Raw genomic sequence first — 26383 nt, 5'->3', positions numbered from 1 at the left:
CATAATTTAATTCCCTCTTAGAATAATAATTTCCTGTTAGCAATGAGGATAAAGACAGATCAATGTCAGCTAGAAGGATATAGTGTTCTGTTTTTAGACAAAAGCCTGTATTAGGGAATCTGTAGATATCTGAATACATGGAATTGAATTTTCATGGTGTTTAAAAAGGAAGGAGCCAAGGATATACAAGGGGGAACCCCCCCAACCCTGAATTATGTATCTTCTGGAGGATGGGCCGCTGGTAGCACAGGCTTCCCCCGCTAGGTGAGTGTTCTGGGAGCCCGTCTGTATCCGGCCCCAGCTGGTGTCGTTGTGAGAGGCGGTGTGCGGCTGTGTGCGGCCTCGTGGGAAAAAAAGTTGTTGTTTTTTAAGACTCTCACTGCGTTTGCCCATTTCATGATGGGTGATTTCTGAGCGCACCTGCCCTGAATGGTTCCAGGGTCTGGGGTAGAGGTGTCTGGAAGAGCAGGGCATCCCGAGGGTCGGCCTCCGTGCCCGGCCCTGTCCGCCCGGCCTGCGCGCTGCGGGATTGGTTTGTGAGAAGGTCTTGTTCGTGCGCGGCCTTCACCAGCAGTAGGGGCTTCCTCCTGAAGGCTGCGGCAGGGCGCGCCGCCGAGCCTGCGGAGGGACGGGAGGCGTTCGTTTCCGAGGGCGCAGGCAGGACGGCGTCGACCGGGGCGGGAAGCTTCCCGGGGCGGCTGAGCGGCCGTAGCGCTGGTGCGCAGTGCTGCCCGCTCCGTGCGCGCGTGGGCCGGTGTCCGCTGCGCTCCGGAGGGGGGGGGTGTCAGCAGGGATGCTCACAGGTGCTTTGTGTTTCCGGGCGACAGGCTGCCTGATGCCTCATGCTCTGGTTTTTCACCCTTGAGAGGACTGTGCTCTTCCTCTAGTTCAGCAATTTCCTTTTCTTTATTATTATTTAAGCTGTTAGCATTTGTATTTTTTATTGAACTTACTGGGGTGACATTGGTTAATACAATTATATAGGTTTTAGGGGTACCATTCTGTACTCCATCCTCTCTGTAGGGTGGTGTGTGCACAACACCCCAAGTCAAGCCCCCTTCTGTCACTGTTTATCCCCCTCTCCCACCTCTCCACCCTGAGCGAGGTTCAGCCTTTGCCACCTCACGGCACACATAAACTACTAAAATTCTGCAGCGCACCAGAAACTATTCTTTCTGCCGACCTGACAAAAAAACAGGCACACTTTTGATTCACTCACACCAGACGCCGTTGTTGTTGGCGCTTGTCATCTTCCTACTTGGCAGTCTAGGGGAAAGAGCTCCGTGCCCCTGACTGCATAGTCAGGTAGTGCATCTTTTAAAAACGCTGGCAGCACACCGCTTGAAATAATGGCTCCATTTGTGCTGATTTGCTGAGCGTTGAAAAAGCAGAGGGTTTCCTTTGCCTTGAGAACCTGCTCTCACATTTTGGCTCACTTTCTTCTCCAACTCGGCCCACGCTCTGCTGTCTGCAGGCGGCACAGCGGGCTCTCGGACACAAAGCCGCGCTGGGGGATGAGAAGCAGCTAGAAACACCGCTGCTCAGTATCCCGGCCCAAATCGTGGACACGGGATTTGGGGGTCACTTAATTGTGGGATCTGTTGCCGGGCAGAGGCTAGGTGTTAAAGAACAAGCCTTAGCCTAGACCCGGGACTTTAGTTGCAGATACCCACATAAAGAAAAAATTAGTTATCATCTGTCGTTTGGCATAATTGATATTGATGGTAATAGCATGTGCATTATGCACTTAATGGATTGCATCGGCTTTGCTCAGTTCTTGCAGAACTGCTAACTTTTTGATTTTTAAAGCTCTTTTTTAAAAAAATAGAAATGAAAGCTGTCTGCAGTGTTTACATTCATCATGGGGGAGTTTCATGGAGGATCATTGATCCAGCTGACTGAAACCAGCTTTAGACAATCCATGCACTCATAAATTGCATGAAAATTATTTTTTTAAAAGATTTTATTTATTTACTTTTAGAGAGAGGGGAAGGGAGGGAGAAAGAGAGGGAGAAAAACATCGATTGGTTGCATCTTGTGCACCCCCAGCTGGGGACCTGGACTGCAACCCAGTCATGTGCCCTGATTGGGAATCGAACCAGCGACCTTTTGGTTCACAGGTTGGTGCTCAATCCACTGAGCCACAGCAGCCAGGGCTGCATGAAAATTCTTGACAAATCATTTTGGTTTTAAGAAATTACTGGGCATATATTCCAGCTGAGATTTTAACATTGCTCTTGACTTAGGGTCTCACCTTTCCCTTCCCAAATAAACCACTTTATTTTGGGGCTAACTGTAAACATCTATATAAAGTTATTTCCTTAAATAGCTGCTTAATTAATGAGATGAGGGAAATGTTTCTTATGAGTATTTGCCCTTATTTAACCTTGTTTTGAAAATCATTAAGAAGAAAAATCAGATTTGTGTGTGTGAGACTTAAATTCCAAATTGTTTCTTAGAATATATTCTCTTTTAGTTGGATCATCCTAATTTTTTATGGGTTATAAAGAAAAGTGGACTCTACAATAATTTTTCATGCTTTTATTTTTAAATGAGTTATAAAAGTCAGATCAAAACTGTATTTTTCCCATTTCTGTGGCAAGTTGGACATATGGAAGTTTTCAGTTTATCCTACCCCTGATCTTGGCCATTCCTTGTTCTATTTATGCAAACAAACTCTTAACTTTTGTCACTTAATTTTGAAGTGAGCTTATGTATAAGTTTCAAAATACTGATAGAGGTCATTTGATATAATAACCTGTTTTACAGATCACTAGCCTTGTGCATTGGACTCTCATGTGAATTTGTAGCTTTGGATCAATCCGAGTTGCCATGGTAACTTTTTTAACCAGAAAGAGGTGACTTTTTATCTAGTAATAAGGCATGCGTAGGTAAATGTGTTAATTCCATGTGTCAGATGTGGGGATCTGCTTGCTCAGTCTGCAGTAATCCTCCCAGCGGTGGTTCTCAAGTCAGGATTGCGAGGCAGCTTCAGGCAAGGCGGCAGACACGTGTTTGGGCAGAGGGCGTTGGGGGTGGTCCTTGGCACGCCAGCATGGTCCTTTCTTCCTTTCTTCCTTTCTCTCACAGAGTTACACCAGGCGTACTTACAGAGGGTCACTTTCCGGAACGTAAGTTTGCAGTGAGAAAGGAAAGAGGGTAGACGCTCTCCATTTTCCTGGAAAGCGTTTTTATATACACGTTAATAACTGCTTTATGTAAAAAAAAATTAACAGCTGCTTTATGTCTCAGAGTAAGAGGTTTTATAGTAATAATGATTCTGTTGATTATGAAAAGTACATAGAGAGCTTTTCTTTATGTAAAAAGAACAAAGTTGCACGTAGTTTTCACTAGCTAAGCATCTGTCATGTACTTCAGTTTTGTGTGGTTTTGCCAACACGAATGCCAGACACCAGGCCTTGTGGATGCAGAGGACACTGAAGTAAGGTTCTCTGACCTCAAAAGCTCGCAAATAGCAATGTGGACGGTGCCGACTATCCGACCGCCAAATAACTGAGCAAACAGGGCATGTAAACCGTCAGTTTTACGTAAAAGGAAAGAGGGGGTGCCGTTTCTTTGCAGGGCAGCCGTGAGAATTGCTGCTGCTGGCGGAAACTCATGGTGAGGCCGCGGGTGCTGGTGCGATGAAGGCAGGAACGGGGTTCGGGTGGGCTTAGCGGTAGGGGCGTCGGTGTTTCTCTTGGAGAGTGTAGCCCGGGGGAGGGGGAGCTGTGCTGTGGGACCAGACCGCTGGATACAGAAGAATTCTTGTCACGTGGGCTTTAGGAAGAACAGGTAGGCCGTTATTTAAGAAAGTGACCTATTAACTGGGAAGCCAGTGAAGAGCAGCTGGGTGTGCCAGTGTTGCGTGGGAGCCAGGACGGAGGCCGTGCAGGCTGTCATTCGTGTTCGGGTTGAATGGGAGAGTAAATAACCTGTCTGGAGATTTAAAATACTGGTAGTTGGATGCAGTAGGGAGGAGAACACAGAAGTTGAGACCCTTGGTTTGTTCCAGAATTGTGCAAATTGGAGCAGTAGTTTTTACTTAGGAATGGATTTCTTCTCTTTTTACTTGATTGCCAAACTAGGGGTGGGAGGAGATACATGCACCATAGTGCGAAGACCTCTCTTGTTTTTTTCTTGAGATGATGAGCATATTAAATGCATGTTGCCTGGGTGTTGAGCAGTTTTATTTAGCGTCCTGGATTCTGGAACAAGATAGAAAGCTCAGCCAACAGTTCGTTCTCGAGCTGCTGTTTGACATGGATGATACAGGGGTTGAATCTCTGTTATTCAGTCTACATGTGAGTAGAGAATTCAGGTGGGAAATTCTGGATGCCTGAATGATTCCTTCATTTTCTGCAGTGACTTTGGGCTACAAATACCCTGATGTTTTTCAGAAAGGTTTTTGGAAAGAAGTGACCGTCTTCTTAGGGGGTGCTGGCACTTGCGGTGTGACCGCTGCTCTGCTGGGTCTCGGCTCCTGACTCCTCAGTGAAATCACACATGGCTGTTTTGTCCTAAACTTTGTAATGATCTTGGGCTGTGATGTGGAGAGGCTTTATATTTCTTTATAACCACCGCTTAACTTAAAATCATTGCACTTAAAAAATGTATCTTAGTCTGCCATTTGTATTTTATTACTATTTTTTAACCTGCCATTTTTAAAAGCAACCTTTTAGACTCCAGGAGTTGAGAGCACCAAACATGATGACTCAGCCACTGCCACGTCAGACGTAATTTACGGAAGTGCTTCTCTTCCCAAAGCGTAATTTGGTTTACTTCATTACATCTCTGACTGGCTTTTTTGGTTTTCTTTACAATTAGAAAATAAAATGTATTGAAGTTAAAATTTATAGTAAATTATCCACAAGAGATTAATTTTCTTCTTTCTTGGTTTAAGGGACAAGATCACTGTAATGGCATGTTCAAGCTAGTCTTTACACTTCACTTCTTTCCTCATGAAGTAGTAATTGAAAATAAAGTAGCACTTGGCAAAGCCATTTCTCTTTGCAAAGACGTGGGAGAATCTATTTGACTAAGATATTCAGGATTTTGTCCTGGCTCTTAACATATATGAAATGAGGCAATAGAGGAATCTCAAGCATCTGAGTTATTCTAAGACGTAAGAGTCATGACGAAGGTACTTTGAACAAGTACCTTCATCTGAATATGGATAATCCCATGGGATCCCCCCACCCCCGTTCTTCAGGGACCCTAAAAACAATAACTGAGGCTTTAACAGAAAAATGGTCAAAAAAGAACCCAAGGGCTGTTTCCTTCTATTAAAATTACTTATAGTTTAATATGATGTTTTAGAAAAGATTTTTTTCTAAAATGTGTGTGCTTTGTCATTTATTTATTTGTGCAATGGCTTTATGGGCTCTGTCTTTGTTCCCTTAAAGGTAAATGCCATTGTTTTAAAATTTCTTTTTCTTTTAAAGACTGTGTGTATATCGAGAGTCGGAGACCAAACACACCGTATTTCATCTGTAGCATTCAAGACTTCAAACTGGTAAGCATTTTTTAATGTGCTGTTGATTCTGCTCTGGATCTTCTCCTTTTCCAGCTCCACTGGCTGTCTCTTGGTTGCTTGTCCATCGTACTGACCTGATGACTAGTTTACTTTCTGAGTCCATACTGCCTGGCAGCTGTAGACTCACGTAAGGCAGTCACCAGGTTTATCCTCAGAGTTATAAAGCTGGGCTGTAAGTACCATGTGTGGCGTGCTCTTCCTTTGACAGCTATTTTGACAATTTCAGAGATTCTTGAGTTTCTGAAATAGTTTGTTTCTTCTCAGCCATTGTGAAGAGCCTGAAGAAAAGTAAATTTGGCATTTGATGAGTTGGGGAAAAAAGAATGTGATTGGCCAGAGACTAGTTTCATTGGTGACTATAATTAATTTACTTAGATATTTTAGCCAGTATGGAGTGTCTCCTGAATTCTTTATAGGGACCTCCCAGTCGTGGAGGTGGGGGAAGAAAGTCTGGCTCACGGGTGGTATACAGCTCCGGTGCTTTCCCACTGAAATATTTTCCGAAGCCCGGAAGTGCGGATGTCATGATACGTATCCCAGTTTCAGACCGGTGGCTCCCACGCCGGGGGTCTTGGATCCCTGGGTATCTGTAGAGATTTTGCGAAGGTCTGCAAGTAAGCATTCTCAGTCTAAATAAATGTGTTTCATATGTCTGTACAAACTCCTTTTCGAGTGTATTAATATGCATAATGATAATACACAGTTCAGAAGCACTGTTTCTTAAGTATTTTCCTCAACCAATTGCTAAATGAAATACTACTGAAATGCTGTTATTTGGGGGTCTTTTGAATCATTCAGATCTTAAAAAGGGATCCTTGTACTTGAAGGTTGGGAACTGCTGTCTAGTCTTAGGTGTAGGGAAACACCCTAATTTGTAGAGATATTTATCAGTCTGTGAGTGCCCTTATTTCCAAAACCCTTTGAAACTTTTGACAGTATTTGTGTTCTGGCATGCATTGTATGATATTTCAGTCTAAAGAAAAGTAATGTAGCAACTGAAGAGATCTTTAACTCTGCATCTTCTTTGTTTCTTTTTATTATTTTAATGACTCAAAATACTCAATTAGTATATTCTGATCTAGTTAGTTAAAAAATGTATGCCATTTATTTTTCTTTCTTAAAAAAATTATTGCAAAAGTAATACATGCTTACTGTTTTAAAAGAAAGTAAAATGTTCCATTTTCTTCAAGGTTTATCCTTGGTAAGCTGCTTTTAACTTCCCCGGTTGCTTTGTAAAGTGGTTTTGTGGTTTAATCTTCTAAAAATCTAATGCTTTTTATTCAGATTTTATGTCAACATGAGGTTTTACCATTTTTAGAGGTCTTTGCTGTTTATAAAATGTTTCCTTCCAAAGGTTTTTCTTTACAGATGCTGCATTAACATCTGAAACTCTGGTGGTGGGTGGCCTTGTTTCCTGAAGAGTTTTCTTTTGCTAGTGACTGCTGCTGCTGCTCTTTTCCTGGTCATTGTCTTTGTGTGTGATTTTTACCAAGTGTAATACCAGTGCACCATGGAAAAGATGTAGCTGTGAAAGAAAATTGCAATGATTTATTTATTTATTTATGTTTTTTGCCTATTAGAATCTGAGCCCCTTTTGTACAATTTTTGCACATTAGCTGCTGCCTTCATGTTTGAACAGCATTGCTTATGAAATGCTGATTACAATGTGATAGTTGCTGTTCCGGGCAGAGGCTCCTGCTGAGTTACAGTAATTGCTTAGGGTATTAACAGCAATAAAAGCCGAAGCTTCTGCCGTCAGTATTGGTCTAGGACGCCACGTTAAAGCTGTCTGCGAGAACAGTGTGGGGAGCAGGGTGCAGTGTGTTTCGATACCTTTTTCTAAATCACACATGGCCACGTCTTATGTTTTTGTCTGAGTTCTGCACATATAATTGTGTAAGATTAATAGAGATGATGAAATGTTTGCTACTGGAAGGAATGTAGTTATTGTCTGGATAGCCACTTCTTTCCTTGGTTCCCATTACTATTTATAAAACAGCAGCCTAATAGATGAGAATAGTCATAGGTGCTTTTTCCCCCCTTCAGCTTACACAAGCTGTAAGGGGGAAAGCTGCACAGAAGGAAATACGCTTTTTTTCTCCTCTGCAAGATTTTAAAAAGAAGTAATTGGAGTTGGTTTTGCCGACAGGAAATACCATGCATGGCAGTGGAGCAGTGGCAAACAAAAACCCAGTACCTTTGACATGTTATTGATTAATTATGTATTTTACCTTTTTAGCTTTATTTGGTTGGAGGCTATAACTGAGAGATGTGTTTCTTTGTTTACACCATTAATTAGAATTAATCCTTTTACCACGGTGACTTTGTGAGTTATATTTTTGGACCGTAAAATGAGCCGGGTGGGTGCCCGTTATGGTTCATGGTAACTAAAAGTACAGTGTTGAACACATCAGAGGCTAAAGAACTGAGAAGTGGAATAAGAACACAGCTACCCCAGCCCCTAGCACAATGCTAGTTAGTGAGCTGAGGCTCCTGGGACAGTTCATGAACTAGTGCAGTGTGAGATGAGACGGGTCCCTGAATTTTACCGGGTGGGGACCTGGTTGTCCTCCTGTAGAATCTGAGTCCGTGGTATGAAACATCGCCACTTCTGGTGACCACATCTGTTGTCCTGGCACACTGTTAAGCACTGTCCTCTGTTACTCTCAAGGGGGTCCCTGTTTGGAAGATGGGCTCTGTGGGGATGGGACCCACGGCTTCAGTTTTAACCTTTAACTGTCAGAGCACACAAGGCCCCCCGGTGCTCTCACAGGGGTGGTAGGTGAGAGCTCTGACCGGGAAGCAGTTGCACCCCTAACAGGACTGAGGTTTTTGAAAGTAGCATTTTCAAGGGATGGGAATTCCATGTTCCATCAAGAAGCTTTCTTCTCTTAGGAAGTGTTCCTTCGGGTGGGCGTATTTACACACTGGGAGGCCGGGGTCTGTTTTGACCACAAGGAAAGAGGTCTCTGTGGAGTGGGACAGAAGCAGGGGCCCGGGCGCAGGAGAGGCGAGGTGAATTATGGGTCGGGTACACGCAGAAGCAGGAAGAGAGAGGGGCCATCGGTGAGATACAGCAGCTTTGCCCCTCAGGCCGCTGAGCTCAGTAGTAAAGCAGCTGGCAGAATCCTTAGCTCTTTGAAAGAGCAGTAATGTGGAATGGCGGTCTGTGCGCTTGGTGGCTTGGCCTAAAACGATGAACTGAGAGTGAGTGGTGGGGGTCGGGGTGGCGCAGGAGCAAAGCTGATCGGACAAACCAAAGACGGCGTCAGTGCAGAGCGGGTGGGAGCACTGTACACGGCCGGCCGCAGGCTGTGACAGACAGGGCGCCCGGGAGCAGGGGTCAGGGATGGAGCGACTGCAGGCCCACAGGGAGAGAGCGCCCGCCCCCTGGAGCCCCTCTCCGGTGCCGTGCCCGACGGGTCCCCTCATTGCGCCTCTTCTCAGCCAGCTGGAGCCGGCCTCGGTAGCTGTCACTCGGGCTGGGCACAGCTCCTTCCACCCGCCCCCTGGCTGCGCCTCCGTGGCTTTTCTGAGTCACTGTGTGACTTGATTCCTTTGAGAACTGTATTCCTGAAGGACTCACTGTCACCAAGGAGCATCATATCCCAGAATGCAGTTAATGTTTTGGGTTGTAATCAGGGCCTTTGACAGGCATTTATTGAAAACGTGTTCTTTGCTGAGCACAGCACCATAATGGGGACTAAAGAATGTGGGATGTAGTTCCTTCCCTGAGTGGTCGTAGGTTCTAAGGACAGACAACTGTGGCATTTTGGATATCAGTCCTCTTTGGAGAACATTGAATAGGATTCATTTGGAGGAAGCCATTCACTTTTTGTCCCCCGCCCCCCCCCAAAAGATTTATTTCTTTTACCAAAACCAACAAAAATCTGTTTTTATAGAAATCCAGGCCTTAATTGTAGAGTTGATTTGCTGTCTAGAAATAGTCATGGATTCTGAAAATCCTCAACAAGAAGATCATTGAGATGAGCAATTTCCATTCAGTGCAACACCAAGGAGTTCCTGTTCTGGGTCTAATAGCGGTAGTAGTTCATACCCAGTGATTCATTTACAGGCAAGTAATTGAAACTGTTTCTTTAATATTCTACATGGGAATTCTGTGTGGATTCCTAATGAGTTTCTGTCATTCATCAGTAGAAAAAGTATGATTTTGGTTTCTTAGAGTTACATTATTATCTTTTTCAGTTGTTATATGAAATGAATTTTCAGGTAGGATATGTAATTATTACAAATATTATTTTGAGCAAATAACACTGATTTATTTTGGCTTTTATTTGGTTACTTAAAACTGGGAAAGTTGTTATTAAAATTACCCCTGGCCTAGACGTTCCTTAGAGTTGGGGATGTATCATTAGGGACATCTCGGTATTTCCAGTTGGCTCCTCAGGGCTCAGTGTGTGGTTACGGCTCTGCATGGAGGCATGTGCTGTGGTGTCACTCATGTCCCCAACAGCACACACCCTCAGTACTGACCGTGAATGCAGAACAGTTCAGTTCTCAGTTTGCCATGAGCTTTCTTGGAGCAGGCCCACCTCCATTACTGCTGTGACCGTGGGGGCCGGTATTCAGGATTTGATACTCGATCCCTCTTTGTTTCCTTGCCACGTGTGAGCAGCCGGGGGAGGAGCCCTGGGAATTTCTTACTCTGGTTCCTGGTTTGTAGCCCACCCCAAGAGCAGATTGCAACAAAGGGGAACTGCAGAGAAAGTAGCTTCACCTTACATTCCATTTACCACTGAAATTGCCCTCTCTGCACCAAGGTGAGTTTCTCAGAAGTGAACTAAAAGGAAGAAGTTGCTATTCCTTCTTTAAAATGAAAACTTACTGAGGATAAGTAATTATATTTTCTCATTTTTAGTTAGAGACTTCTACATAGATAATCCTGGGAGACATGAGCTACATACACACATGTGTACACACAATGAGTTAATCATCATTTATGCATTATACACATTGTAATAGTAGGTAAATCTTGTATTAAAAGCTGTCCACATTGATTTGAACGTGGCTGATTCAGAATTTGAGGTGCCTGTGGGACTGGGTTGCGGGATGGTAAAGTGCATGAGTTGACAGCTTGACGTTGCCATCAGTTTGTCCCCTCGGTTGCTTTTTTCATGACCTAGGGCAATGCACTTAACCCTCCTAACCTCGCTTTATTAACCATGAAGTTAATATAAAGCATCTGCTTTGCAGGTAGGTTGTTTTTAGATTAAAAGATCAAGTCTACAAAGTGGGTAGCGCAGTGCCTGGGCCACGGAGTGACAGCGATCCTGATGTTGATGAGTACTTGGGGCGTGAGATCTGAGCTTCGTGAGACCAGACACCACACCAGTTTTATTCGCTGATGTACCGTGTACTGCGCACTTAGCACGCGGCCTGCCCACGGAGGATCCACAATAGATACTATTGAATATTGAATGCAGTCACACTCCCGTGGAGGGAATTCGCCGGATCAGGTTTCCTAAAAACTTCAGTAATAGTTTTATACAGTGCTTGCCTTAGCTACTGGTTAACTTTGTTCATTAAAGAAGCCACAGAGGTCTGCTGCTTTACCTTTTGTTAAGCTTGCAGTGTGTAGTAGTTTATAGATTAATATTGAAATAATACTTTATTCCTAAAATACTGTAAAACCGAGTTACTTATTTATTCTTAAAATACTTTAAAACTCTTTCTAATTTTTTGCAGGAAGTCTACATGAGTGTAGCTCATAGGAAAAATGCCTTACGGTGCGATTCCGTTTCCGTGGGAAGGAGCGGTTGTTTGTCTCCTTTTGTTTTCACAGCCCCTCAAGTCAGGCCTGCGGCATTGAGGACTGTATTTCTTTTTCTCTTTCTTTAGTGTTTTATTTATTTATCGTTTTTCTACTACAGTTGTCCCACTTTTTCCCCCATTGCTCCCCCCCAACCCAGCCCACCCCTTTTCCCACAGGTGGTCCCCCCCACATTGTCCGTGTCCACGGGTCATTTATACTAGTTCCTTGACTAGACCCTTCCCCTACTCACCCCTCCCGTCCCTCCTTCCTCCCCTCCCCTCTGGTCACTGTCAGTCTGCTCCTTGTTTCCACGCCTCCGGTTCAGTTTTGCTCGTTTGTTTGTGTTCTTCATTAGGTCCCTGTATCAGGTGAGATCATAAGGTATTTGTTTTCATTGCCTGGCTTGTCTCACTTAGCATCATACTCTCTAGGTCCATCCGTGTTGTTGCATGTATTTAAAAAAAAAAATACCCGTAGTTCCTTCCTCTGTTTACCCTCTTGGCTTGTTCCCTACAAAAAGGTCAGTACCACCTAGTTACAGTTGCGTTACTTGAGTGTAGTTTTGGATAAGGAAGTGGAAACCATGAAGTTCGTTATCAAGTATTTTCAGTTTATCGAGTGAGAGATTAACTGTTAACTTAGAGAGATAATGGGGTGTAGAGCCGAGACCTCTCTTTACAAGTTCTTGTCTCTTTCTGTTAGTTTAGTTGTCCTCAGTCAGGAGCGAGTGCACCCACGTGGCAGTACTCTTCTTCACAGTGACTTCTCAGTCAGGACAGGCTGTGCAGTGCAGACCTGGTGCTAGAGGACCCTTCTGGAGGGCCACAGCTTCCCTTCCTCCTCCTCTGTTTAAAACCAAGGCTGCGGTTGCTTAGTCGTTACCCATAAGCACAGTGATAAACGCCACGGGCGGCTGGCCTCACGGGGCGCTGTGTTTGGGGTAAGGCACCGGTACTGAGCACAGTGAGTCCTCATTGCACATCGTTGGTAGGGCCTGTGAGATTAAGGGGGGAACGTGTAAGGGGGCCAGTGTTAACACAGGCTAGTTGATACAAACAAAAGTTAAGTTCCTATGGCATGTCATCAGGGTTTTAATGGAACAGCGACCAACAATGGCGAACAAAATGGTGCTCTTTGAGGACCTGCTGTGTATGTTCGAGGACTCACTGTCCTTCTCCATGTAAATGTGCAGTTTGTAGTTATATTTAATACCGTCAGAAGCCAGAGCGAGATGAAACCGTAGCCCCGAGTCTGATGGACGTGGTCGGATGAGATGATGTTGGATGCCCGATGCAAACCCCCGCCCCCAGTTCTGGAGCAGTCATGCTGAAAGTTATTTTGAATCAACAACCATTTTGCATGATCTGAATGTCACCCTATAAATGGAGCGGGGTATTCATGTGAGCGAAAGTCAGAATGAGGCCTTGGGAATAAGGAATCTCAGAGCGCCTTGTTGCCCTGTTTATGCGGCTTCTCGGCAGTCTCTCATGTCACTCATGGCTGACAGTCGTTACAGACAACGTGGGGTTTAAAGTTTTAGCGGGTCTTGGTTACTGTGAAGCTGGGAATTCATTTTGCCCTGATTTATTTAAAATTTAGGGCTCTTAAGAAATCACTGGAAAGGTTTTATTTAATTGTATTTATTTTTATAAAATATTTATCCTAAAATGTTATTTACTAACCCAAATCTCTATATGTGAATTTTTTTCAATGCAGAAACTCTAGGTATTCTAATTTTTTTTAAAGGAGCCTAAGAAAGTTTGAGACAGTTTGATATTTGCAAAGAGTTGCTGTGCAAGAATATTTGTAAAGTCTTGTCATTCAAACTCAGTTTCTCACAACTGGAAATTTGTAATTTGTATGTGCATGTGGGTGTTTGTGTTAAGAACCAGCTCAAAATAGTCCAAGAAAGCTTATGAGAAGAACTGAAATAAAACTAGGGAAGCTGAGATACTGTGTCAATTTTGTCAGATTCACAACTAAGAACAATGGTTTGCTTTGAAATGATGTCCTTTTTAATGCTTAAAATGTTATAATAATTGCTTGAACTCTTGCATATTTAAAATAACACCATGGTGCTTAGAAATGCAGAAATGCTTTACTAGGTGTCTTTGTTTAAAACCCTTGGTTTGAATGGGTAAGGGATTCAGCTGAGTGATCTGATTGAATTCCTAGTGCAAGAAATTAACCAGAAATTCATTTCTATTTGATGCTTTTGGTTTAAAAAATATATATATGTGTATGTATATGTATATATGTGTGTGTATATATATATATATATATATACACACACATATATATGAGTATACTGTACATTGTTGCACACAATTGAATCTTTGATTTGGGATTTGCAGTGTTGGTGTGGGGAGGTGGGAGGGCTGTGGTGGCCAAGGCTGTGGCCTCACCCTGGACCTCCTCATGGGCTGTAGCTGAGGCGGCAGCAGTCGGGGACTGACCCCAGAGAGCAGGGCGCTGGGGACGTGTTGCAGAGGGTGGTCTGTAGAGACGGAAAAGAAAACCAGAAGGGTGAAGGCGTTCCCAACATTAGCTTGTTCTCATGGGATTTGCCTTTTTTTGTTTGTTTTAAGAGAGACAGAGCATATTGAATCTTGATTAAAGGAAGTCGTTAGAGAGAGATTCTTTGTTTCTCAAAAGGAGTTCTATGACAGGACTCCCTAAAAATGATTTAATGTTAAAATGTTTGCTTACCTGGAATTCTTAAGCAACTTTAAGAACAGAGATCTTGGATGAGCATTTGGATTTTTATGGAGTTTTTATTTTTTAGTTCATTTAAAACCTCATGAAATTGAATTGGTTAGTTTTGTTGGAAATGTTATGTACTCTAGAATGTTTGAAAAGGGTCACATTCAAACTATTATCTGAAGTATCTTTTTTGATACTTAAAAATAATGTGCTGGCTTTCAGAAGTTGCTCTCTTAATCTTTTACTGGTTTAAATTTTTTTTTAAGTTTCTTAAAAAAAACAAGTGATACATACCAAAATGGTTTTGCCCCTAAAAGAAATGTCTTTCTTGAACTTGATGCTTTGTGTTTGTTCATTCTACTTACTGTATGAGCATTGGAGAAAATGAAAACTCATTTGAATGGGTCTTTCTTTCCCCTCTGGTGCTAAGCCTTTGTTTTTTACCCTGCCTTTGGCTTTACAAAATTAAACTAGGGCTTTGAGAAAACGGTAGCATCTTTCTTTGACATTCCTAATGCCTTGAATGTTTCCTTATTAAGTGCGTGTCTTACCGCTCTAGCCTCTCTCATTGGAAAACACTTCTGAAAGCCCACTTTGTCCGCTTGTGGTTCATTTTATGGCTGTGTTTATCTGACACCACGGAAACTTTGATTTTATTATAAGTACAGCATGCCACTGTCACTGTGCTTTGGCACTGTGTCATGTTAACTTGGTTATTCTGAGGGGCACACACCATACTGCTTTGTGACAGGATCTAGGGTAAAGACGAAAGCTGGAAGGGTCACATGTTAGCTCATGTCGAGCTAAGGAAACAGTTCTGATTGATGCAGAAAGGCTAACCTTAGCGGTAGAACAAATCCTCTGAGATTTCGGAGGCCATCTGCTAAAGGCTTTGTGCAGATCCATGCTTGTGTGCTGGGTGCCCCTGGGAACCAGGGTATGCGGGAACACTGGGCATGTTAACTTAAAACTGTTTTCTTTTTTAGGTCCACAACTCCCAGGCCTGTTGCAGATCTCCAACTCCTGCTTTGTGTGACCCCCCAGCATGCTCTCTGCCGGTGGCGTCACAGCCACCACAGCATCTTTCTGAAGCCGGGAGAGGGCCTGTAGGGGTAAGGAGAATCCCGTTTTTAAAAGCTGTCAATATTTTATATCCCATAGGGTATAAAATAGGAATCTTACCTCCCTCCCCAGAGCCCCTATAAAAATGTGCTGTATTGTATGTGTTTTTAAAGGAGTAACAAGTACACGCACAGAGGAAGCAAAATACGGGACTTGCCTTACCCCTCTAGGACAGTTCCAGAAGCGAGCGGGGTTCAGTGGGGTAGGGCACTTGGGCACCAGCAGAGAGCATGCTGGGCTGCTGCAAGGAGCAGGAGCTGGCAATCAGCAGCGAGTATGGATGTTGGCAATGGAAATGGGGAAAAAGGGGGTAAGTTTGAGACCAAGTGTGGAATGTGCATTTCCCCTGGACCATCGGGACGCATGGCCCGTGACTCTAAACTGTCTTGGGTGCTGTCCTCCCAGGTGACCGTTTGTAGAGGATTGCTCAGAAGTAGCTAGACTTTTCTGCAGTGGCAGATAAAGAATAAGACACTTAGAAAAGCATGGGTTGGGGTGTAGATACAGTGCCCTCAGCCACACGCTGGTAAAATTCCTCTGTCACCTGGCGGGAGTGTGGGGTGCATGTGAGAGGCAGCAGGATGCAGTTCCCCAGTTAGTTATCCCCGAGAGCACGGGACCTGGTGGGACCAATCCATGAGGGCTGTTTTTGTCTTAGATCTTACCTTTTCTGAAAGCTGTGTACACACCTGTCTTTTCCTTCCTTTGTGAGGATTTAATGGTAAACTTTTCTGAAAGACAGGTGTTATCGTTCTGAGCAACTGCTGTTAAACACTGAAGAGACTTAAGACCTGTCTTTCTCTTGCATGAAATTTGACCGTGGGGCTCAAACTCATACTCAATTAGAAAATAAGAAGAAAATAGCCATCACAGATGCACACTCACGGTACAGGATACTGGTGATACGTGATGGATGGGTCAGTTGCAGTGCAGAACATTACTGTCCTGAGACTAAGAGAAGACAGGGCTCTAAATCGGGGACAGCACTGGGAACGTTTTGTGATGATAGGTCTTGAGGAGCTGGGTATGTTTGTTTTTTTGTTTTAAAGATTATTTTTAGAGGCGGGGGAAAGGAGGATGAAAGAGAGGGAGAGAAACATCGATCAGTTTGCATCTCACAACCCCCCCCCCCCCATCTGGACACAGCCCAGGCATGTGCCCTGACCAGGAATTGAACCAGCGGCCTTACGGTTTGTGGGATGACACCCAGCCCACTGAGCCATACCGGTCAGGGCTGGGTATGTTTCTGGTATGTCAGTAACATGCGAACAGGCAGAGTGGAGGAGCCTTCCAGGTGTACATGCCAGCCTGCGCCTGTATAAGCAGCATACAGTGAGCCTGGCGGAGCTGGGAGAGGAAGGCCCCGGGACAGCAGGGACGAGCACAGGTTAGTGGCCTTGGGGGCAGAGGTGGGGGTGTGAAGTGGGGCCACATTATAAAGGACCTTAACTTAAGCAGGTTAGAAAGGGTGAGATTTTAAGTGACAGGCAGAAAAGAGCCTTTACAGGTGTTTTTAGTCCCTGCAAGCCGATTTGCAAATCATTGCCTAAGAAGATCCATTGAGAAGCAGAAGGCAGCGTGGAGGGGAAAGACGTTCCGATGAGATGGCCAGGGCTGTCACCCGTGCGTAAAACGAAGAGGACCAAGACAGAAGCGGAGGGGACATCAGTAATTATAAAAACCAGGAATAATTGTCACAACAGCCATTTCATGTTTAGGTAGTTGCCACTGTAATTTATCAACAATTAGACCAGCAAAAAAGGTTCACATTATAGAAGCCTTGAAATTCTTGACACATAGTTATTCACGATGTAAGATAAAACCCAATAAGTGGATAAGAGTCTAATTTTAATCTCTGAAGAGAGACACGACATTTTAGGGACAAATTAGCAGGGTCCCGACTTGACTACCTATTTCAAAAGCTTCAGCGTTTACCAGTTAACATCTTATTTCCCTGTGTATTTAAGGAATTGTTTTTATCTTTCAGGCTGATCTTTGCTTTATTCTCTAATCAGGGCGGTGTCATTGTTAGACTGATTGACACAATAGTCACAGACCAGGATTGGCGGAAGGGATTTAAAATTGGAGTGATAGTAAGCTTTCTCTATTAGTCTTAGTGATGACCAGTATTTAATTTTTTAGCAGCAGAAATACTATGTGCGCTGGGGAATTAAATAAGTTTATGATTGGTGGTGCACCCAGAGATGTAGGTTTGAGAAGATTCTGTGGCAAGAGGATAAATCTTTCAGTCACGATGCTGCTGCATAAAGCTGACTGTATTGATTGCTCTTTAACAATGCTTCATGCTGCCAGAGCCGTTTGAGCTGGACCCAAATCAGATGCAGCGGGCAACGCTCCCTCCCACCCCGTGTGCGGGGCTCTCGTAAATCCTGCAGGCACCCCGATCTGATGCAGTGTAATGAGAGAGCTGCTGGGGAGAAATTGATTACAGGGCTGCAGACAATATCATTAACGTTTCTTGCCATGTTGCACCAGATGTCTTCTCTAATAGACTATTTTGTTAATTTAGTTTTTATAGGATGGCATTGATTGCATCATAATTTCACTTTCTTTGCATATTCAGGTATATGTGATCTGTGTTTCCACACTAATGAACGCATCAACCCGTAAGATTTGATTGTATAAATTTCTAACTCATTGTTCATTTTTAAAGTATTGGTGCTGGGAAGGCACCAGTTTTACTTGTTATTGAGAATCTGTTAGCTTGGATGTTTTCTAGCAAAAAGTACGTGTTTACTGGTAGTTTGGGGGCAGTGAGGAGGCAGATGGGGAAGAAAGCACTGCCCAGGTCCTCAGCAGGCTGGGCAGAGACGGTCCTCCCGCCTCCGGCCGGGCCCGCTACGGGCTGGTGTCAGTGGCGCAGAGACTCTCCAAGGCGGCAACGGGGCAGCCGGCTGAAGGGGACGACGCCCTTTCATTTGTGCTGTCGTGGGGCGGGGGGGGGCGCTGCGGGCCAGGTTAGGGGGTCACGGACGAGTTAGGGGGGTTATTTAGTATTTAAATTGGGGGGCATATCTTTTGTGTGTTTAGGACCTCTGTCAAGTGGCTCATGTATATAATATGAGTAAGTTCGAGGGTCGAGCTACTTTATGTCATTTGTTTTTTTCCCAGTTTTGTTTCTGGGGCATTATCTTTTATTAGAGAACGTATTTTTTCTCCTGACCTGTTCTTGTGTAACATAGGACGTGTTAATTAACTTTTCTAATGCTTAGTTTTCTCACTTTGAAAATGGATGTAGTATTACCAGCTACCTCAAGGGGTTGTCACAAAGATTAATGAAATAATTCATTAAGTAGCATATAATAAGCATTCATTAAGCATTATTGCTTACCACATAGACTTTTGTTACATAAACTCAGGTTTTAGGTAAGTTAGCAGTTTTCTCGACATTCTTAATCTAGACATAGGCCCCTAGGTGTGCTCTTTGAGTTTAAGAGGGTTTCCTGAAATTCCTGAAATTGCTTGTGAAGTCTTGTATGTACGTACAATTTTCTGGAGAGAGTGTACTTTTCAACCATCGATGCTGATTAGTAAATTCCTAAAATGTTAAAAAAATTTAAAAATTAAGATTAAGAACTGGTGGGTCATTTAAAACCTCTCATCAGGTAGCTGGTTGTTAAGGAAATAGACTAACATGGAGCAGTTACCTTGTGCCCAGGCACCTCGCTGCTCTTTTGACCCATTTAATCTCTACAACAACCCGTGTTACTTACTCGGTCTTTCAGGTGAGAAAACTCGAGGTTTGCACTTGTATAAAATGTTGTCCTGAGGAGTGTCAGGACTCAGGAACGCACCCTGGCCTTGGGTAACCTTTGCTGGTCTCATGGTGCCTTTGTGCTTCTGGGGACCCTACCGAGGTACCCCCTTTTGCCGCCACTGTGCTAGGGAGGGCCTGAGCTAACAGGCCGCTTGCTCACTCGGTAGGGTAGAAGGCTCTTGCCACCGAGAGTTTTACAGGCTAACCTTACCGTGAACGAGTGAGTGGACAGCGGTGTTAACAGTGTGGCGTGAGAGCCCTTTTTAGTATCAGTAAATTTTGTTTTCCTGTTAGCACCTGTAGTGGTCATATCTTTAGTGTCCTTTTGTTTAAAAAACGCATGGCCAGCAGCAACTGTGAATTCCTTTTTCATTCATCTTAATAGCATCTGCAGTTGACCCTTGAACAACATGGGGGACAGCCACCCAACCCCCCAGTAGTCGAAAGTCTGCATATAACTTTTTTATAAAGATTTTATTCATTTTTAGAGAGAGGGGAAGGGAGGGAGACAGAGAGGGAGAGCAACATCACTGTGTAGTTGCCTCTCACATCCCCAACTGGGGACCTGGCCTGCAGCCCAGGCCTGTGCCCTGACTGGGAATCGAACCAGCAACCCTCTGGTTCGCAAGCCGGCCCTCAATCCACTGAGCCACACCAGCCAGGATTGCATATAACTTTAGACTCCCCTAAAACTTAAGTTCCTTGGTATCTGTTGGGGGTTGGGTCCAGGACCCCTTGCAGATACTAAAATCGGAGGATGCTCAGATCCCCTATAAAAACTGGGATAGATCAGTGTGTACAGTCGGCCCTCGACATCTGCTGATGCCCAGCTGCAGTCACATCAGCACAGTATTTATTGAAAAATGTCTGGGTCTGAGTGGCTCAAACCCATATTCTTCAAGGGGTAACTGTATACACATTTGAAAAATAATTCCTATAGTCTGTTTTGTTTGTCAGTCTGTATGTGTATGTTTCAGGTAAAACTTGGTACATGTAAGAAATTGGGTTTTGCATTTTCTTTGGCGTAAATCCATTCCCCATCCAGATAAACCTGCCCATGAACAGAGTGGGAAGTTAGGGCCCGGTCGCCTTCCCTGCTCCCCGTGGTCCATGAGGGGCTGCCTAGGCCAGAAGCAGGTCTCTGGGTCTCCGGCTAGTGCCCTTCCCACTGCTCTTAGGGACCTCTCTCCACCCATGAGGGGTCTTCTTCAGGGAGGCTCATGTGACTCGCCAGTTACTTCTTTAAAAACTAAGTCCTTTGCTTCATATCTAGTTTAAACCAGTGTTAAAACAGTATTATTTTTTGCTTATGTAAGACATTTATCATTTTTAAGTATTCTCATTCTTGGGCTTTCAGTACCATTTAATAATTAAAAGTCAACATTTATTATGAAATGCTATTTTTAAATGGTTATATTTCTACCTATTTGCTATTTCGCTGTGTGGGAGTTTCTGAGGGTGTCCCGCCTTTTCCAGATCCACTGTGGCTTACTCAGCTGACATTATCTGTGCCAAAAATAACTATTGCCTTTTACTTTTGATTGTAGTTAAAGGTATTAAAATGACTGAATTTTCAGAAAATTTGCCAATACAAATGCTGGGATTAATCAGCTCCCCTAAATGAAAGATGATTAATAGCTGTTGGATTTTAATGTAGCAAGTTCAAAAAATTCTTAAAGCACCCAATATGACCCTGCTCCCTGATTAACTCCTTTCACTTCAAACAGTTATTTTCATACCCCACTCTCCCTTAAAAGCTAATCGTTAGCTAGTTTGTTCTTCAGGCTGTCTTTCCATCGTATTCATCTCCTTTTTTTTTTTAACAAAAGGAGCATCAAGCCACATTTTCAGAACATAGATTTGAATAACCTTATGATTTTATAACAGCCTGTTATTTAAGCAGTCTTTTTGTAATCATAGGTCTATGCGAGACGCAGTGATTACTTCTAGGTTTTATTGAGCTTTCTTGTTCACTGCCCTTCGTTACTCACAGGCACGGGCAGGCCTTCTTCCAGCCTTGCGTCTGGGGGCTGGTCCGTGCTGTTGAAACATACTAAAGCAAGAGTGTGCTGTTCCCAGGCTTTACCAGTTCCCCAGAATTAGCTTTACTAATGTAAAGAGCTGGAGACATGTCATGGCATTCCATCCCGTGGAAGTAGAGCTTGCCGTTTCGTGTAGCTTTGTTTTTAGTGTTACCCCTCATTTTAGGATATCACAATACTTTCTTCCGGCGGTGATATCTCTTATGAATAATATCAAGGCTGTCAGTGGAGTGCCAGACTTTTCTTAGGGACTGGAGTGAAGTTTGCAGAGTATACCTAAGGTGAATCCGTTCTTTTCAGAGTCTATAGAAATTATGATGTCTCATGCCTGGAAGTTTGGCCCTGGCTGGTTTAGCTCAGTGGATTGAGCGTCGGCCTGCGAGCTAAGTGTCGCTGGTTCGATCTTCCAGTCAGGGTACATCAGAGAAGGAAAACTCTGACTCCAAAAAACCTCCGCTGCCTTGCGGCATACCTCTTCAGGGGAAAGGCTAAGGGAGTAAACCCCGACAGAAAATCCGGAGCCGGAGTCCCTAAGGCGGTTTGACGTTGTAGTCAACACCGGCAACTCCTGCGGCGCACCTGAAGCCAAGCTGTATTGACTCCGTCTTTCCCTTGGACCCTTCAGCTGCGAAGAGAGGGGGGGTCTGCTGCATGGGCAACAGCAGACCCTCCATATCACCCTGCCCAGGCTCTGTAGCTTCAGCGTCATCACAAGATGTCGATTCAACACAGGAGGAGACAGATACCGTGTCACTCCCGAGTCGGACTGCACAGCCATTCTCGGCGGTGCAGATAGACTCTTAAGAAGCTACACCATCGTCTCTCGAGACGGACGGCTGCCGACGACGACAGTCCTGCCAGCGTCTGGTGTCTGCGCTCTGGAATTGGCCCTTCTGATAGGTGTGCGGGGGGCGCTCTCCCTCTGTTGTTTAAGCTTGTGTTTCCCCGGTGACTGGGGTGGGGACCGTCTCTTCATGTGCTTGTTTGCCGTTTGTATATCTGCTTTGCTGAGATGTCTGTTAAGGTCTTGGGTTTATTTTTTAATTGGGTTGTTTATTTTCTTATTGTCGAGTGTTCAGAGTTCATGTATATTTTGGATGACGGTCTTTTATCAGATTTGTCTTCTGTAAATATTGTCTCCCGATCTAAGTTGTCCTTTTCTTTTCTCGACGGTGTCTTGCAGAGCAGATGTTTTTAATTTTAATGAAGCCCAGCTTCTTTCTTTCAAGGATGGTGCGCCTCTGCTGTTGAATCGGCAAAGGCATCACCATGGTCATCTGGTTTTTCTCTTATGTTACCTTCTAGGAGTGTCATAGTTTTGCATTTTACACTTAGTTCTGTGATCCACTTTGAGTTTATTTTGGTGAAGGGCATGAAGTCTGTTAGATTCCTTTTTTCATGGTGATGTCCAGTTGTTTAGCATCGTGTGCTGAGAAACGCCTCTCTCTGCTGTGTTGCCTTTGCTCCTCTGTCAGACTCCAGTGGGCTCCCATTTCTGCGGGTGAGTTCTGCGGCTCTGCGTCCCACTGTTCTGAGTGGAGAGTAATACGTAGACCTCTTGGCTCTACTTCCTAACTTGTGTGTATTTCATAGAACAAGGACATTCATTTGTATGGCCACCGTATTGTTATCAAAATCAGGACATTTAACAGTGATGCAGTGTTATAATCTAATCAGAAAGCACAGTTTGCCGTGTGTCTCCACAGTGCCGTCTAGTGCGGTGTGCGCTTCCGGCCCAGTGCCCAGTCCACTTAGCATGCCTCTTGAGCCTCCTGTGACCTGGGGTAGTTCCTTCGCCTTTCCTTGTCTTTCATTACCCGGGCATGTGTTTAAGGTGTACAGTCCAGACTTTTATAGTTCGTTGAGATCAGTTTGTCACATTATTGGCGATGTGAACTTGGATAAGTTACTGAATTTCCCTTTGTAAGTAATAAGTAATTTGTCGGGAGAATCTTTGAGACCATGTAAATATCCTGTTCTTCACCAAGTTTTTACACACCTGTTAGTACCTATTGATTATTTTTGCCCAAATCTCTGTGGCAGTCACCCTTTTAAAACCCTTCTTTTTTTTTTGGTACTTAAACTAAATTGCTGTCCTTGAAAAATAGATCATCACTCACCTATCATTAATTCAAATTTGGGATTTTTGAGTAAAATGGGAGAGGAAGAGAGGGGCATGCAGGCAGGAGAGAGAGAAAGAAAGAAAGAAAAGTGAGAGAGGCGGTGGGGAGTGGAAGGGAACCTCTGAGTCCTCAGGTTTGTCTCTTTATTGTGGCAACACAAGGGCTTTATGAATTTGTTCCATTTTTAGGCTCCAGGGGAGAGAAAAGCTGCTTAGAAGAAATAGATCATGGATATGCTTTAGAAAAAACACATTTTTACTGGTTTGATTCACATTGGCAACATTTGCCAATGGTCAAATTGATTAATCTCTCTGCAGCTCAGTTTCCTCACTGGTAAAACTGGAATATTATTTTAGTGGTTCTGATGTGAGGCCCAGGAATCCATAGTTTTTCTAAGAACTTCCCGAGAGATTCTGACGGGCAGCCAGTTTTAGTGAGTGGAAGTCTGGCTTTCACCCCCGTGACTTATAAATGCAGATTGGTTATGTCCTCTGCAGGATGTAGAACTTTTGGTGCAGTTCCAGTACCTCTATGTTCCTCAAACCTAAGTATCTTATATACCTATAAAAAGGATTTTTGTGGTTCTCCCATATTACTTAATTTCCCACCTTCTCCAACACACGGATTAGGTATAATCTGCTTCTTTATATCCCTGATACAGCTTTAAGAGACAATTTATAAATTAATTTAGACCAAACTACAAAACCAATAAAATTCTAACTAGGAACATTAATTTAAAAAAGTTTTTTTTATTGTTTTTAGAGAGAGAGGTAGGGAGAAAGAGAAACATAGATGTGAGAGAGAAGCATTGATTGGTTACCTCCCGCCAGGATCAGGAATGAAATCCACAACCTGGTACGCACATGACCGGGAATTGAACCTGCAACCTTTGAGTTGTGGGCTGGTGCTCCAACCAACTGAGCCACACTGGTCAGGTCCCAACATTAATTTAACAGAGTGGGTGATGATGATGTTTTGCTGAAAGGAAATAGCCACTTTTGACATAAATTGGTGACTGGTTGCGTATGCCCCGCTTATTAGGGATTGGACAGTCATGTAAGGCATGTTAAGACCACTGGGTTCCTTGTGAGCCTCAATTTTTCTATTGCTTTGATTTTTTTACCACGGAAAAATCTGTATTAAATGTATTTTGCCACGATGTGATTTTGCCCTTGCTTGGCACACATGTAGCATGTTATGTTTATCTTATTTACTTACTAGCTTGTGACAATTATGGTAGTACTATTTAGTTATTTCACTGTGTGTAAACTTTTTCAGAGCCAAAATTATGTCACTCTAAACTCTATTAATGAAATTATAAAGTAAATAATCCAGAAGATGAGTATATTAAAAAATGTAAAATAAAAATTAATCCTCTTCATCCCCCAACTTCCCATCTCTTGCTCCTCTTCACAGAGGGACAACCAGCCAGTGTCCGTGACATCATGCAATGGCTACTTTATGTCTGTGTCTCCTTTTGGCCGGATCGAATAACGCAGCAGCGTTTCATCCACCTTTTTGTTTGCAGCACCTCAACTCTGACAGGTTGCTCCTTAATCATTGAGTTAATAGTTTGCTTCATTTACAAGACAGGAAAAAAACACTTTTTTCCCTTTAAATCAGGTAAGGAAGGATTTTTTAAAAAGGAATATTTTAATTGCGACTGAATGGGACCATCAACAGAAAAAGTATTGCATTTTATACAGTCAAGAGAGAGATGGGCCAGTACTAGCCAGAAAAAGCTTGTACGCATGTCCATTTGTTTTTTTAATAAGGAAGTGACCCGTGGCTATTTATCTACCTTGCCTTCTAGTTCCCATGAAAATGAGTGGTGTGGGACCAGGAGAGAATTCCTGGCTATTGTTGCAGCAATTAGGTATCAAATTATAGGTCAAGTTAAATTTCTTTTTAGTGACCTGTTGGAATTCTCACAGTCTTGTGAAACTCATACAACATACACTTTGTACACGTGTGCACATCAGCTAAGATAGCATGAGGCTATTTTATGGTTTTGTTTGCATTTACTCGGTGTCTGGTCCCTAATGCTGGTTTTTGGCCTTTTGAATCTTCATTAGAAGGGAGCTCGCTGTGCTCTTCCAACAGAAAAGTGGTTCATCGGCACACAGGAATGTGTTGTTACGAGGCTGCTGCCCACTGTTGCCGCCTCTTGACAGGGGTGGTTCTCTGTGATGCCGGAATCGAATGGAGTGTGCTGCCGCCCGGCCCCGGGACCTCATGACAGTGTGTAGTTTGGGTGGAGGAGCCAAAGGGCCTCCTTAAGAGGTAGCTATAAATGTCTTTGGTGTCCACTAAGAGAAGGTTGTGTGGTGACCTTGGACCTGAACTCCTCTGGATTATGGTACCTTGATCCAAAGGGTCTTGGAGGAAAGCTTTAGAATCACATCCAAAGGCAAATTAGCAGCAAAAATGTCCGCCCCGACCCCCCCTTCCCCTCTTCCTCTCAGCAGAAGGTGGAGCTCACTGCCCACAGCGTAAGGAAAGCTGAGGGTCGTTGAGGGACTAGTACGGTACTGCAGCTTGAGTGCAGAACATTCTGTCAGGGATGCGAGCAGTTTGATTTGTCCTTGAATCAGACATCATTGTCTTGTTTATGGTATATAAAGATGCAGGAATATGGATACATTGGTATTACCAATAAATTTAATACTTAGTTCATTTTTCCTGAAAGTTTAGGAATTTTGTGAGCTTCCATGTTGAAATGGGGAAATGGTGTTTGATACTTACTGCTTCCCCCTGGTTTTTCCTTTTGTTAGTAATTCCTTCTTGGAACGCATTAGAAATGCCCACAGATGTCCATAGATTGGCACACTTACGTTATGATCGAATATCAATCTGGCTCTTAAGATATTGAGCAGATTTGTTAACAAACAAGATGGGAATGCAGAAAGATATCTGGTGCATTGTGAAAATTATTTAAAAGAAAAGCAGCTGGCGAGTGATAATTGACAGATACGTTTAATCTGTAGAACTTGAAATGCTGCTATGGTTACTGTGGGTTAAGTAGGGAAGACTCATTCATGAGACCGGGGGTTTTCTAGAAATGGACCGAGGAATGACAAAAAACCAAGGTGACAGTTTAAGGATTGCATGGCAGGAAAGGCACTGTGATTAAATTCCTTGATGTCGCTGAGCTATAAGGCTGAAGATAACACTGTTGCCTTCTGCTGAAAACAAGAATCAATATTCCCTCCTTGATGGGCTAAATTATTAAAAAGAGCCATTCTTGCAATGTTTCATTGTCTCGGATTTGCCTCAGCTGGTGATTTGTCGCACAGGGGTGTTTGC

The 26383-nt window shown here is 43.6% G+C and overlaps 1 protein-coding gene across 1 annotated transcript in view; it reads left to right on the top strand.

Moving 5' to 3' along the window:
- The window catches only part of RERE (arginine-glutamic acid dipeptide repeats), a 370885-nt gene that overhangs the window by 169102 nt on the left and 175400 nt on the right, over positions 1 to 26383 (top strand). Inside the window, exons 3-4 of the mRNA XM_090268534.1 lie at positions 5445 to 5515; positions 14999 to 15124. Of these exons, the coding sequence (XP_090124660.1) occupies positions 5445 to 5515; positions 14999 to 15124 (197 nt within the window). The remainder of the gene's footprint in view (positions 1 to 5444; positions 5516 to 14998; positions 15125 to 26383) is intronic.

Source organism: Furipterus horrens, unplaced genomic scaffold (assembly GCF_987537825.1).
Source record: "Furipterus horrens unplaced genomic scaffold, mFurHor1.1.pri manual_scaffold_3, whole genome shotgun sequence".
Classification (NCBI taxonomy): Eukaryota; Metazoa; Chordata; class Mammalia; order Chiroptera; family Furipteridae; genus Furipterus; species Furipterus horrens.
Note: the sequence above shows the minus strand (reverse complement) of the source record. Positions and strands in the feature narration are given on the sequence as shown.